Below are 13,610 nucleotides of genomic sequence, written 5' to 3' on the forward strand. Positions count from 1 at the left end.
ACTGAAAATATAATATGAGGCAATATTGAGTCCATTGCTCGCACGTGTACTTGCACAGCAATTAAAACACTACCGATCACTATATGAATCTGTATTCTAACTGGAAAGAACAACACCTCTACACCGATTCTGTTTCCCCCAATTGTGATGACACTTGATCAAAACAAGCATTTCTAGCCAGTTCCATCAAAGCATCTCTTACCCAAGGGAAAAGAAAGGGACACAGCAAAGACTTGAGAAACCATCATCACCAAACAGCAGACAACAGTTCAGAAACTTTCTGCATCTCTAACAGGCCAAAAACCCCAACACATCGATCCTGTATTGCGGTAGGCTGGGAACAGATTCAAGCCAAGAAAAGAATACTGACAGATTTGAAAAGCTGAGGTGCTGTTAGAGCCGCGAGGTTTCAGCTGACACACGGGCAGAACAGTCTAAGGACATCTCCACTTCTGGTGTTGCTGCATTTGTCCTACACGCGAATAACTGCAGCTCCATGTACTTCAGCCCACCAAGTTTCAAAGCCCTGAGAAGCCTGGGGCGGGTCGGGTGCGTGTTTTGTTTCTGCTTTTTTCTCCACGGCAATTAAAAACATTCTAATAATTGGTCATGACTTTGCTCCTTCAAACCCAAACTTGGCAGTCAGAAATTTTGTAAAGCTTTCTGGAACGAGATGCAGATAACCTGCCACAGAGTTTCTGTGTGCTCTGTGATGGGTTTAAAAGGAAGTCTTTATTAGAACTCAGACTTGTTTACTCCTTGAAATGACCAGTCATTCCAAATGCTGTAATTAAATCCACCATTTTGACAGCAGAAACTGTAGGAATAATTGCATTGTTAGTCAAAATAAGTTCTTACTGTTCAGACTGTTGCCAAGAATGTTTTAAAGGCTTCTACTATGTGTTTCAAGTAAATCTGAACTGAATCTTCATCTATTCCACCTGACCTCATTTCTGGAGCAAAGATGTTAAAATCTTTTCTTTTACTAGGCAACCCTGAAGTCCAAAACAAGATTTTCTACCCTACTACTGCCACACTCCGTTATTAACATAAACATTATGCAAAACACTTCTACTGATAAGTTATACATGATAGATTTTCCATAATCTTGTGTCTCTATCACATAAGCTCATTTCCCATACATGAAAAAATGTGAAGCCAGTCACAGTGTTTCAAACATCTTAGAGAACTTGTATACCAAATACACTGAGAATACATAATTTTAAATTAATCCATTGTACTACTGTTATCTACTAGCCATCTACCGCATTATTTCCTTTACAAGACAAGGGAGCCAAGACTATTAAAACATTGAAAGTCTTTCCAATCACTTTTATTTTTCAGTCAATGAGAGAACGCCAGCACAATTCCAGCCACAAGGGAAAAAATTTCATCGCAAATGAGCAGGTAACGCAGGCACCACGGTAAGAAAGAAAATGCTTTACAATAACATTTTTGCATTCAAAAGCCAACTGTGCAATCATTCAGAAATGTTTAAAGCAGAACAAAGCAGTTCATAAAACACATTAAGACGCGTACCCTGTATAGTTTATATTTTTTGCACCTGAAACTTAAGTGGCTCAGTTAATAAACAAGATGCACTAGAACAGCAGCTACTCCACCAAGGTCTCCCATTCTTACTAGAAGATGAGAAAGCACAGCCTACTTCAAATACTGCAGGATCTTGTGTAAGCACCCAGAAGGCCCAGTGAACAAATGGAACAAAAGCAGGAAGCCACCTCTGACGTCCAAACTGTGATTAAGGAAATGTTTAGAAACATGTCATTTACAGATGGAGGCCATTTGCAAAATCTTCTTCCTCCCTCTATGGTAACCATCAAGCAAACATACTCCTCTACAGGAAAAGAGGAATTGTCAACAACCAAAATCAGCTATGTTTTATTAAGAGGTTAAAAAAAAAAAAAAAAGGCAACAACAAACCTGCAAAAAACCCATGCTAGAGAATGGAAAGTCTCTTAATAGCCTAGTTCGCAGTGCACAATGAAAACAGATGTAAAAACTAATTAGATATCTACACAATTTAAGCCACATTTGAATTTGTTTCAATTCAGTATATTCTGCAAAGAACATCGAAATTGTCAGATAACATTTTTCAATAGCTTCCAGTTTAAAACTCCAGGTTTTATCAAAATTTCCTCACCAGCAAAAATGGTTATTACTTTTTTCTTCCTCATGAGACATCTATTATGCATCAATTCCACTAAAAACGCTGAAGAGATCTAAAAACACTACCTTATTGAAACTAAATAGCTACTGCGCACAAAATAAATTTTAAAAAAATTACAATAATATACTCCAGATGAACTTACTGGACTGATTAGAAACAGGCGCAATATTTTGGAACTCTCAGAATTCTAGAACCATCAGAATTTGTGTGTGTTCTTTATGTAAGACTGAACAGACCTAGCAATTTATGTAGTAATTTCCCTAATTTGTTTGTTCCTCACAATTAAATCAACAGTTGAGCCCTGCCTCTCCAGCGGCCTCCTATAAAAGCAGAAGCTGTACTTCAGACTTTGATGGCACAGATGTTTGGAACAGTTTGGCTCTGCCTGTGCTTCAAAGAGGATTATAAGGTGCTCAAAAATTCTCTGACCTGCAAAAAGAAACAAATATTGTCAAACAAGGTATGTATCAGCAGAAATACACAGCAAGAATATTTATCTCTCTACTGCTTTATGATTTACTACAAGCTACAGAAACAGGAACTGATAGGAATAAACTCGGAGTCAGCTATGCCATTTCTGGTCCAAGAAAATGTTTTCAGCCATAGTACCTGTAATTTATCAAGTGCAGAGAGAGCCGCATTGGAATGACACTCATTCCTCCCATTATCCTAAACTACAGCCTTACATCACAAATGAAACATCTTAAAAGCAGGTCTACCCTAAACACAAGGAAGATAATGATCACCTCAAAAGACCTGTCATTTGGAAAAACCAAGTCACACTCACTACCAGAACACCATTCATGTTTTTATGTCAATGCACAACCCAATGCATCTAATTAGTATGTTCCTTGGAATCTGAGATTGGCAAATAAATAATAAAACAATACCTAGCAAAACCACAGTACTTGGAAAAAAACCCAATGCCATAGAACAATGCCTTACGTATTTCAGCTACTGTTGAATTTGATTTCCGGTATTTGAAGAGGAGCTCAAATGACTACAAGTACCTAAAATTTAATGCTCAAGTTCTGGCTTGAAGTTCAGGCCGCCTTTTTTAAAAAATATAACAACCCAGTTGATACAAGACCCAAAGAATACAGGATCTAGACACAAAACTCCTATTTCTCAGTGTCAAGAACATCCTAGCAAGTACGCTGGGATCCAGTCTGAGCTGGGAGCATCTTCCCCTCTGTCCACTCAAGCCAGACTGCTGCATGGAAAGGAATCGGCAACACACTAGACAACATGCTGGTTTTCTTTTGGCAGAGGCTCTCATACACAAAGCACATCTGTAAACGTTTTGTCCAATTGCTTGATGCGAAACGGAAACAAATCTTTGATCATATTCTCCAACTGAGACCCTTCCTTTCCTATTCCAAGGCTCACGGAGGTTGAAAAAGAGGCCAAATAAATTCTTTCACCTAGAGAAGGGCAGGGAACACGTAACTGCGCCAACACTCAAAAGGTATCATGAGAACGCCACCTGCCACTTTAGAAACTACCAACAGTAACAGTGCATGAAGAACCTTACATGTAACACAGAGGGCAGAGTTTCAGGACCGGTCTCTGAAAGCGAGCAGCACGAGAGAGATAAGGAAACACACCGGTTCCGGGTCCCCACTGCGTGTAAGCGAACACCAGAGGCTGAAGCACCCAGCCCCGGCAAGAGCTCTGGGACCACTGACACACCACCCAAAGGTTAACACAGGGCCTAGGCTCTTCCCAGATAACCTGACAGCTACAGAGGACCAAACTCCTGCGAAATCCCTCTGCAGGTGCCTGAGCCTGGCCTCATCTCACAGTGCAGATGGAAAGCATTTTCACTCCACAGCTGTGATGTCCAGTCATTCCATCAATTAACAAGCTTTGAAAGAGCAAATATTGTGAAGGCTGGTTTTAATCAGGTGAACAGTTCTGCTTCTCAGTGGATAAGCTGAGATCAAAGGACAAAGCTGCTTTTCTCATGAGGTAAACAAGTTATTTCCAAGAGCAGAAAAATGCGCACATACCATTCCTAAGGTCTGTAACTCATTTCAAGTACTCAAATAAGAGACAAAATGTCCTCAGCTGAATCCCAACATGACTCCAACACCAAACACCTGAGCAGTTACAATGTTGATGGTTTGGCCCAGCTTGAAAACTTACATGTAGGTTACACCTTTTTGTGTTAAGGATTAGATGTTCTTAATGCAAACAGAAATCTCAATCTTCTTTTTATACCAGATAGACATTTGTTTCTCTGTTCCTTCAAATAAAACTAAAAAATACTTAAGATTTATATTCTGCATTAAGTTCCTAAGCAAAGTGAAAAGCTACGTTTGAAAAGCACTCCCTGAAGTTTCGGACCACTGCTTTTGAGAAGGATTTTGGAGACCACTTTAATAAACACGACGGAAAGGAGAAACTTTAATGATAGTGCCACTTAATACACAACACCAAAACTAAGCAATATCACATCTGGCTATAACACTGTTCATTATCTGAACGTAACTCCATGACTTCGATATTTTAGAAGGATGATTATACTGTGAAACATATTTTTGGAGCAAAGGATCCCTCTTTGCTTTAGCTGTACTGCCCTTTACTGTGACAGGCTTACCAGAAGAGAGGACAGCCCATATTCTCTCTCATTTACCTAGAAAAATCTGCAAAACAAAAAATAGCTTGGCATTGGCTCACTGTTTTGGATCAAAACTTGGCTGCAGGTTTACTAAACTCATCCTTGCATTTTCCATTGCGGTGGTTTTGTACCGAATTTCACAGCACTTGGGATGGCAATTCTGCCATCAATTTGCGCTGTAGGTTTAACACACATGTAAAGACTTGACCCCAGACATCCCACTCGGACGTGCGTAGCCTTCCTCTGTCCCCCAACAGCCACCCTCATCCTCTCCTGCCCCCGTCACACTTCCTACAATACCTGCACCATGTCAGAAGCAGGACGTAGCACATCACAGTTCTTTTAAACAGTGCAGGGATTATTTAGACACTACATTTGCAAACAAAGCTACCAGTGAAAGTCTTCTCAAATAAGCCTGGAGGTATTTCCTTCCCTGTTTTTCATTTTTTTAAATGGAAAATTTGTGTTGGAAATAGCATGAAGAAACACAGGTTCGAAGTCTAGTCTGACTTCAAAGAATGCTACACTTGGAAATGCAAGAAGTATCCTGAACTCATTTCAACATGCTGGCAATTAACCTAAATCATCAGCTTGTTCTGCTTGCCAAATTTTACCTTTTCAGTCATGTGATCGTATCTGTCCTTTTTGCCTTTGAAGTCTTCGTTAACATCTAACGTTAAAATAGGTATTTCCTGTAGATATTCAAAATCCGTTCTGTATTGGGATAGGAACAAAGAAAATATTACTAGCGGAAAAAAAAGCGTGCATCATGTAATCCTCCATCAGCATTTCTGTTGTTAAGAATCCCACGAGAAGAACTGCATATATAAACTACAGACTGAATTCTGAATATAAAGCAGCTTGAATTTACAGCATGGCTCCTAGGATATATTATTGATTCTTGAACATTCTGTTCCCCCAGCACTTAACGATAAATTGAACTGCTATTCAGAGCTCTATGTGAAGAGAACTCAAGGCACATTGCACATCCTAGCAGTAATTAACTTCATGTAAAACCAATACTTCTAGGGAAGCATGAACAGAAATATTCCTGGAATTTAACTTTGCGTATCATAGGAACAGCTGAAGTTTCACTGGTGGAAAAAGCAGTATGGAACCTCCTTACAAAGATGCACACATCTTTAGGTAACCATTAAACAAACCCTACCGCAGTGTCCTGTGCTGAAGCCAACTTTCGTGTTTGTAGTGAAGTTTCTCCAGATACTCAATGGGAATTTCTTGTTCTTCATCTCTTCCACGCAAGTAAATTCTATTTAAGCATTTCTACATGCAAAAGATTAAAACCAAAACAAAACAAAAAGGTTGTTTTTGCAGACCTACAGAGGGAAAAAAGCTAAATGCTGCTCTAAATGCCAAATATGACACTCTTTACCCAAGACAAATATTCAACTTGCTTAACTATTTTAGGAGCATAGAAATGTGACACCATGTTCAGCTGATGAAGCCCACTGACTACACACAAAATAAAAGAAGGATCCATGGAAAATGCATCGCATTACTTTGCCACAACAAGGAAAGGCCTCAAACGAACTCTTTATTCAAAGAAGGGGAATCACTGTATTGTGTAAAAAGAGCACAGAAATACGTGGCATTATAGAGGACACTTCAAAAATCTTATATTTCTGACTCTTAGGAGCTCAGTTTTCAAAGGTAATTTTTCATTGGTTTCTGTCCTGAACACACATCCAAAGCCTCAATGACAAGTCAATCAAAACTGATTAAAAATGGTTTGCTTTCTAACTTAAATATACATTCTTGACTTAAAAGAAGGGAAAAATAACCCTCAACAGTGCGCCTAGTAAAAAGCCTTAATAGAAATTCTAGCATTATATTATGCGGTTGTTTACAACAATAACAAAGATGAAAGCATGAAAGCTGGAAGTATGGAAGTGGCCTGTTAGTTACTGCAATTAGAGCTCTTTTAAACTCCTAGTTTTTTCTCTTGTTCACGTGTCATACTCAAGAGAGCTATTATGTTGTTATCTCCTTTTAAAATATATTTGATGCCCAAACATCAAAGCATTGTGCAAAAGCATCACATACTGTAATTGCATTCATCTGGCTCAGCTCCATTGCTCCGGGTGAAAGGGCTTCACACGACCCCAACCAGCTTTGACATGAACCATGAATTGTTACATTTATCAGCGCAATGTTCCTATAGCTATTTTGTACTTTCCTTTTTTTTTAGTACCAGTGGCATTTTCTGCTTTACTTATTATATATCCCGTTCTTATAATTAGAAAATCATTATCATCGCATTTTATTTAAAAATACACAGGCTACATTTGAAAGAACATTCTTGTTTTAATTATTTCCAGACTGTATTAGTCATAATTCCAGTATTAAGGTCTTCAGGGCAATAGTACAATCTGAAGTAAACGCTAATCAGCAGTATTCTCACAGTGAATGGCCAGCTCAAAGTTTTGAGAAGATTACATTTCAAGGAGAATTTCTCAACTGTTTCCTCACCCGAGACATTCAAAGCAACTCCTACAACAAACATTCAGTGATAAACAATGAGAGACACAATTGTGACCTTACTGGAATTGCCTGCAAGCATGTTATTCTTTCGTAATTAAAAAAAAGCCTAGAATCATAGTTAAACCCTGCAATTTTTTAGGAAAAATAAAATAATATGGGAGCATAGTCAAAGATCACATTTTACAGGCAAGGCATATACTTGCGTTCTCTCTGTGGTCATCAGTTTCAATCCCTCACCTCAGGAGTGGCTCTGAGATAAATGATCCCATCCAGCGCTAGACTTTGACCAAACTGCTCATTCATCCAGTCGTGCCAGTCTTGGTAAATAGTCCATTCGGTTTCATTCATGCAATCAGACTCATATAAATTAGCTGCAAAAATATACCTGTGAACACAATAATTAACTTGGACACAGTTACCACTTTTTTTGCCTGAAGTACTGTGCAGTAACTAGGAAAAGAAGCTGGGCATAGGAATTTTAGAACTGCTTTGACGTACGCTTGCACTGGAAGTAAAGAGCTGGTATCCTCATCTGTAACTATGTCCACTGCAGTTGCCCATAGCAGTGTCCACAAAAAGCACTAACATTTGCAGCTTAGGTTTCTGTTCAGAAATAATCTACAAACCACTGAAGCGCTTGGGTAATTTATATACAATACATTAGAACACAGTAAACACATCGGGATTATGTGACTGGATTTAGTCATCAAATCTATCCTTCCTAATCCAGAAACAGAGGGTATGGCAATATGAAACAGCTAGACCTGTTCCAAGAAACATTGAAGCACACGAGACTAAGAGACAAAGAAAGAAATTGCTCTTGAGTCTTCCTGATGCCTACTCTTCTTTTTCCTGTGAAGGGAAATGGGCATGCTCAAACAATAAAAAAACCTACCCACAAAGAACGAGAAGCTACACATACTTAATCAAGTTATACGACAAAAATAGAAATGCTCAAACCATTAAAATTGTTCCACTGTCACCAGCAATGAGACAAAGATTACAAGCCACTTATAGATGTTTCTGTGACTGTGATGAAGGGAGGTAAGTTATGAAACTCACACGCTCTGCTTTTTGTATTTTACTTAGCAGAATGTTGATCTTCACTTTAAGGACTTCAGTCCAATGTACCTGTCACTGTAGACAGATCGCTCGAAGAAGACCACAGGATTCTCTGCCTCTCTGAGTTTGCCGTCCAGGGACCTGAGCTGCGCCCGGATCCGGCTGAGGCACGCGTACGTCTGGAAAGTGAAAGACCATCTCTCCGGTTTCTCATACATCATCCGCAGTACATTTCCGCCACTCTTCTGTGAAGCAGTCAGCTCCTGTTTAAGGTAAAACAGAAGGGCTTTACTAAGTTAAACATGTTCAGCCTTTATTTCAGGTTTACAATTGCATCATTCACCTTTCAACCCTATTTGTAAGGCAAGGCATAAATGCAAGTGATGTTATTCCTTCTATGGCACTGAGCTGAAAAAGCAACTTTCTGCCAGCTACAATTTCAAAATGCTCAAGTACCAAAAAACTCTGGCCACTATTTACAAACTTTAATAGAAGAACCGCATCCTCTCAGTACAAAATTCAACAACTTCATAGAAAAAAACATGTTCCTTTTACTCTAACAAGTGTGAGTGAAATTTTAAAGCTGAGCTCCCTTTGTTTTAAAATCTATTAATTACAGTTCCTACCGTAACAGCTGCTGATGCAGCATCTTAAGGTATGATGATGCTGTCATCTTAGCTGGGAGGTTCAGAACAGAATCCAGGCCAAAGACCTCAAGGCAGCCACTAAAGCCTGAAACCAAAAGCTGTGTGCCTCACTTTTACTAGAAAACGCAGTCTACCAAAGATGGCTGCTTCTGTCTGCATCTTTTTGCTACAGTAAGTCCAAATATTGATATATTTTCAAAAATCTAGAGACAGAGGTCAACACCTAGGTGACAGCAGTTCAGACTCTGGAATTCCACATTTCTTCCTTGTCTCTGATCCCCTGCAGCCAAACCCTGCCTAAGGAACCCAAACACGCTCTGACACTGCGGGCAAGCGGCACAAGAGGCATCACCACAGCACTAAGCCTTCTAAGTCTCCCACAGGAGGCAGCTACACTCTGTAGGATGGACATCTGCCAGGGACAGGGGACACGGCCTGGTTCCACTATCCAGGATACGCCACTCCCTTCCCTAATTAAGTGAAGAAGATAATGCTACAGTGACCTTCCGCCAAGCCAGAATGCCCTTATTTACCAGTTTCACAAGTAAGAAATCAAAGATATAGAACTATCCCGTGGAAAATATTTCAGTAACCTTGAATAACACTGTATTAAAATGCACAGTACTGAGTCATTTGAAATATTTCAGGTGCAACTTTCATAAGAAAAACTATAAAAGCAGTTAAGACACACCTCTCTCTATGAACACACAGACACACATAAAGATAACCTTCCTAAATATTTCTTTTTCCATGTGACAATGAAAGGACCAACTTCACTAAAGATGGAAAAGTACGAGTCTATTTTTTGTATTAAACTATACTGAAGAAGTAATAATCAAGATCTTGAATGTTGATAATTTTTCTCACAAAGGGGAAGGAAAAGGGAAAAAAGAGGCCAAAACCGATTGTTCAGGTGGTACAATATTCTTACTAGAAGCACCCCCGGAGTTCAGTACTGTGCTGTTTCACAGCAGCTGCTGTTACTGCATGAATTAGCCAACAGCAAGGGGAACTCTACAAGCTACGACAATGCACATGAGACTAAGAGATATCTACAGACACAGACAAACAGCTTTACACATGGAGTACGGTCTTGTCCTTATGGACTTTATTTAAAGCGTTTCTGGATTAATTTTAGGAGTAATATATAACACCATATTTCTGCAAGCCAGCAGAAAAGAGCAAATTAAATTAAGCCCAACTTCAGGGATGATTATGACAGATTTGAAATTTTATATTAAGCACAGCAGACCTGTTTGGGTTGGGATGAGTTAACTTTCTTCCTAACGGCCCATACAGCCACGCGTTTGGTGCTTGTGGCTAAGGCAGTGTTAACAACACACCAACGTTTCAGCTATGGCTGACCATTATTGCCTTCTCCACTGCCCACGCTGCCCCGCAGATTGCTTCTACAAGGAGGTGAAGAACTGCCTTTGCATCACTCCTTTCTTATCCTCTTCCCTTTCCTTATTCAACTGGCTTCGTACCGATCCATACATTTTCTTGCTTACTTCCTTCCTGTTCTCTGCTCCACTCTGCTGGGAGGGTGAGTTGGTGTTCGTGTGGGCCCTCAGCTGCTGGCTGGGGTCAAGCCACCACACTAAATTAAAAACATCTTCAACTTGTTGGCTTGGTTCTTAAAAGAAAGAGCTTTCTATACTCTGGTTTTGTATTTGGATTTACTTTACTAGCCTTCAAAAAAAGAGAGAGCTGTCTAACTCTGAAAAATTATAGCTGAGCAAGTGGGAAACACCGCTCCTCCACTGAAAGGTCACATTTAATTAACCAATACACCTTGTACTTCTTTGTCAGACTGAAAAAGAAAAATCTCCTACAGTTCATCAAAAGCTGTCTACACAGTGATGATTTTGGCCACTAAGTAGCAGCTGGACTGCCAACAGAATTACAGGCAGCTGACAAAAAAAGCAACAATATAAACGCTTTAGGACTTTTTCATTATTTTGTAGACATTTTAGTGAACACTTTCCAGGATACTTGGGCAACCCCCTGCTCTCACCCTCCTTAGTTCTCGGTTGCTAAAAGTAACTTAGAAGTTCTTTCCACCCCTTTTATACGTAAAAGAGAGCACACTTCTAGCACTTTTATACTTTACATCCTGATGCTGAGTAACACTGATTATATAATACACCAAGCAGACCGGAAAACAGGAACTCAAATACTATGATAAGAATCAGTAAAAACACTGCTATCACATATATTTTCTACAATACCCAGTTTATCAGATATATCTGTATTCTAAAATTAGAAGAGCATTTATCTGATTTTAAGAAAAAACGTTTCAGCTTAGATTCTTTTACTGTACCTCACCATCCTCTTCTGAGTTTTGCTGAACATTGCACCATCTAGCTACAGGCTCAGGAACAACTTCCCATTCCTCACCGGCTTGTTTGAGAATATTCACAAAAGTTGATTTCCCTGCAGCTGTAGAAAAAGCATTTAGGAAGAATGGCAGTTAAACAACACTGACAGTGTCATTAATTAACTACTACACAACTCTGGTTCTAAGTCCCATAAATGAGTCTCCCACATCCAAGTACCTTTGACTTCATAATATGCCTGAATCAGAGGACACAGGGTATCACAGGCCATCAACAAGGTTTCTCATTTTTATTTTGTACCACACGACGCGAATATCAAATTTCACAAGCATCAGTCGTGACAACCAGACTCAGCCCACGTCAATTATCTAAATTCTAGAAGCTTACATGTGCAATTAGAACACTAAGTCTTACGTTTTTAAGATACTTTGTGGTCCAGTTTCTGGCACAAAGTTGCACTCTTCCTAAGTTATTTTACAGAGAAAAGCAACAATTATGAAAGAAACATAGAGTGAAAGTGTTGGTTTCCCCCATGCATACATAAAGTTGTACGACTAATTACATCCTATAGCACAGAAGTCATTAGTCTGCGGCCAACCGAAAAAAAAAACAGCTCAGGAAATTTTAAAAAGAAACACCACTGAAACCCGAGAGAGGCCAATCAGTTGGATTAAACCACCAAAGGATGTAGCAGTGAACAAGCTGACACCCTGGCACCTTCTATCCTCCATTTTAACCACAGCCTCTTGCCAAAAAAAAAAAAGAAAGAAAAAAAAAAAAAGAAAAAAAGCGTATGTCATCACGAACAGCCCATAACTTTTCCTGCTCTTCACAACAGTGAGACAGGCTCGTCCTGTTCAGAGCACCGCACAGGACCAGTCTGACCTGACAGTCCGCATTTACACCGGCGTCCTACACAACCAGGAAAGGCGTGGGACAGGTTTTATCCAGACACACTCAACGCACCTTTAGAGGTGGATAAAACAGAAACGGTAATCAAACACGCTTTCCCCCCCCCCCCCCCCCCCCAAATCCTGCCACTTTTACAGCGCTAAGTCCTGCGGCGCCAGCGGGAAGCCTCCGGTGCTGTTGGCGGGTCCGCCGCACAGCGCGGCCCGCGCGGCGCCTGAGGCGGCCCTGCCGGCCCGCAGCAGCAGGCGAGGGAACGCCGCGGAAGCGCCGCGCCGCGGAGCGCCGGCAGAGCGGGCGCCGGCCCGACTCACCGATGTTCCCCTCCACCGCCACCTTCTTGGCGCGGCCGTCCCGCCGGCCGCGCTTGGGCGGGCTGGCCATGGCGGCGGCGCGGCGCGCGGCGGGCCGCTAACGGCCCAACGGAAACCACCGCGCGCGCCCTTCGAATCTGGCGCGCGGCGGGCTGCGCGGGCACGGCCCCCGACGTCAGCGGCGCTACGGGTGAGCGCGAGGGACACGCCGCGACGGCGAAGCGCCCCCCGGGCCGCCCGCGGAGGCAGCGAGCGGCGCCACGGGCGGGCGCGCAGCCGGCAGGGCGGCGGGCCGGGCGCGGCGCCGCGGATCCCGGCGGCGGCACGTCGGTGGGCGGCGCTCGCGGGATTTCAACGCGACCAAGGTTTGGAGGGTTTTTTGGCTGAAAAGCCTCAGATTCCCCCCCAACATCCACCCAGTCCCCACCCGACCACCGCAGCGTAAGGCCCTCTCGTTTCTCCAGGGGCCCGGTTAAGCACAGAGAAACGCTCGGATCCGCGCAGGCGGGTGGCGGGAACGCAGCCGTGACGCCACCGGCTGCGCGTGCCCGCGGAGGCCGCGCCCCCACAGCGCCCCGCGGCGGCGCGGCGGACGGGCTCTCCGAGCGCGCTCACGGCGGCACGCGGGGCCGCGCGCGCGGCTGGAGCGGGGTTTTAACCCCCAACGGCGTTTCCGCGGCGCGCGGAGGTGCCTCACCGGGGCGGGGGCGGAGCGGAGCGGAGCGGGCGGGAAGGCGCGCGCCGGGCGCGGGCGGGAGCGCGGGAAACGCGCGGCGTGCAGCCAGCGGGGGCACGGGAGGGAAGGAGAAGGGGGAAAAAAGGAAAAAATAAAGAAAGTAAAAAAGAAAAGCGGGGGGGGGGGTGGGGAAGAAAACCACGGGGAAAAACGGAAAACACCACGGGGGAAAAAAAAACAGAAAACACCCCGGGGGGAAAAAAAAAAAAGAGAAAACACCCCGGGGGAAAAAAAAAAAAAAGAGAAAAACCACCACGGGGGAAAAAAAAAAAGAGAAAAACCACCACGGG

At 42.5% G+C, this 13,610-nt stretch overlaps 1 protein-coding gene across 1 annotated transcript; it reads right to left on the reverse strand.

Moving 5' to 3' along the window:
- Window positions 1-1,357: 1,357 nt before the first annotated feature.
- DCK (deoxycytidine kinase) lies at window positions 1,358-12,679 on the reverse strand. The gene is made up of 7 exons (XM_065634232.1): window positions 12,585-12,679; window positions 11,346-11,464; window positions 8,445-8,638; window positions 7,551-7,698; window positions 5,980-6,095; window positions 5,426-5,525; window positions 1,358-2,617 (listed from the first exon to the last, which is right to left on the reverse strand). The coding sequence occupies exons 1-7, from the start codon at window positions 12,652-12,654 to the stop codon at window positions 2,591-2,593; spliced, it is 774 nt and encodes a 257-aa protein (XP_065490304.1). The 5' UTR covers window positions 12,655-12,679; the 3' UTR covers window positions 1,358-2,590.
- Window positions 12,680-13,610: the final 931 nt, after the last annotated feature.

The sequence above is a fragment of the Caloenas nicobarica genome, chromosome 4 (assembly GCF_036013445.1).
Source record: "Caloenas nicobarica isolate bCalNic1 chromosome 4, bCalNic1.hap1, whole genome shotgun sequence".
Lineage (NCBI taxonomy): Eukaryota > Metazoa > Chordata > Aves > Columbiformes > Columbidae > Caloenas > Caloenas nicobarica.

Coding starts and splice junctions, on each gene's coding strand:
- DCK (XM_065634232.1), bottom strand. CDS start 12,654: ATGGCCAGCCCGCCCAAGCGCGGCCGGCGGGACGGCCGCGCCAAGAAG. Junction 7,699..8,444: donor CGATCTGTCTACAGTGACAG/GTACATTGGACT, acceptor TTGTGTTCACAG/GTATATTTTTGCAGCTAATT. Junction 5,526..5,979: donor CTTCAGCACAGGACACTGCG/GTAGGGTTTGTT, acceptor ATCCCAATACAG/AACGGATTTTGAATATCTAC.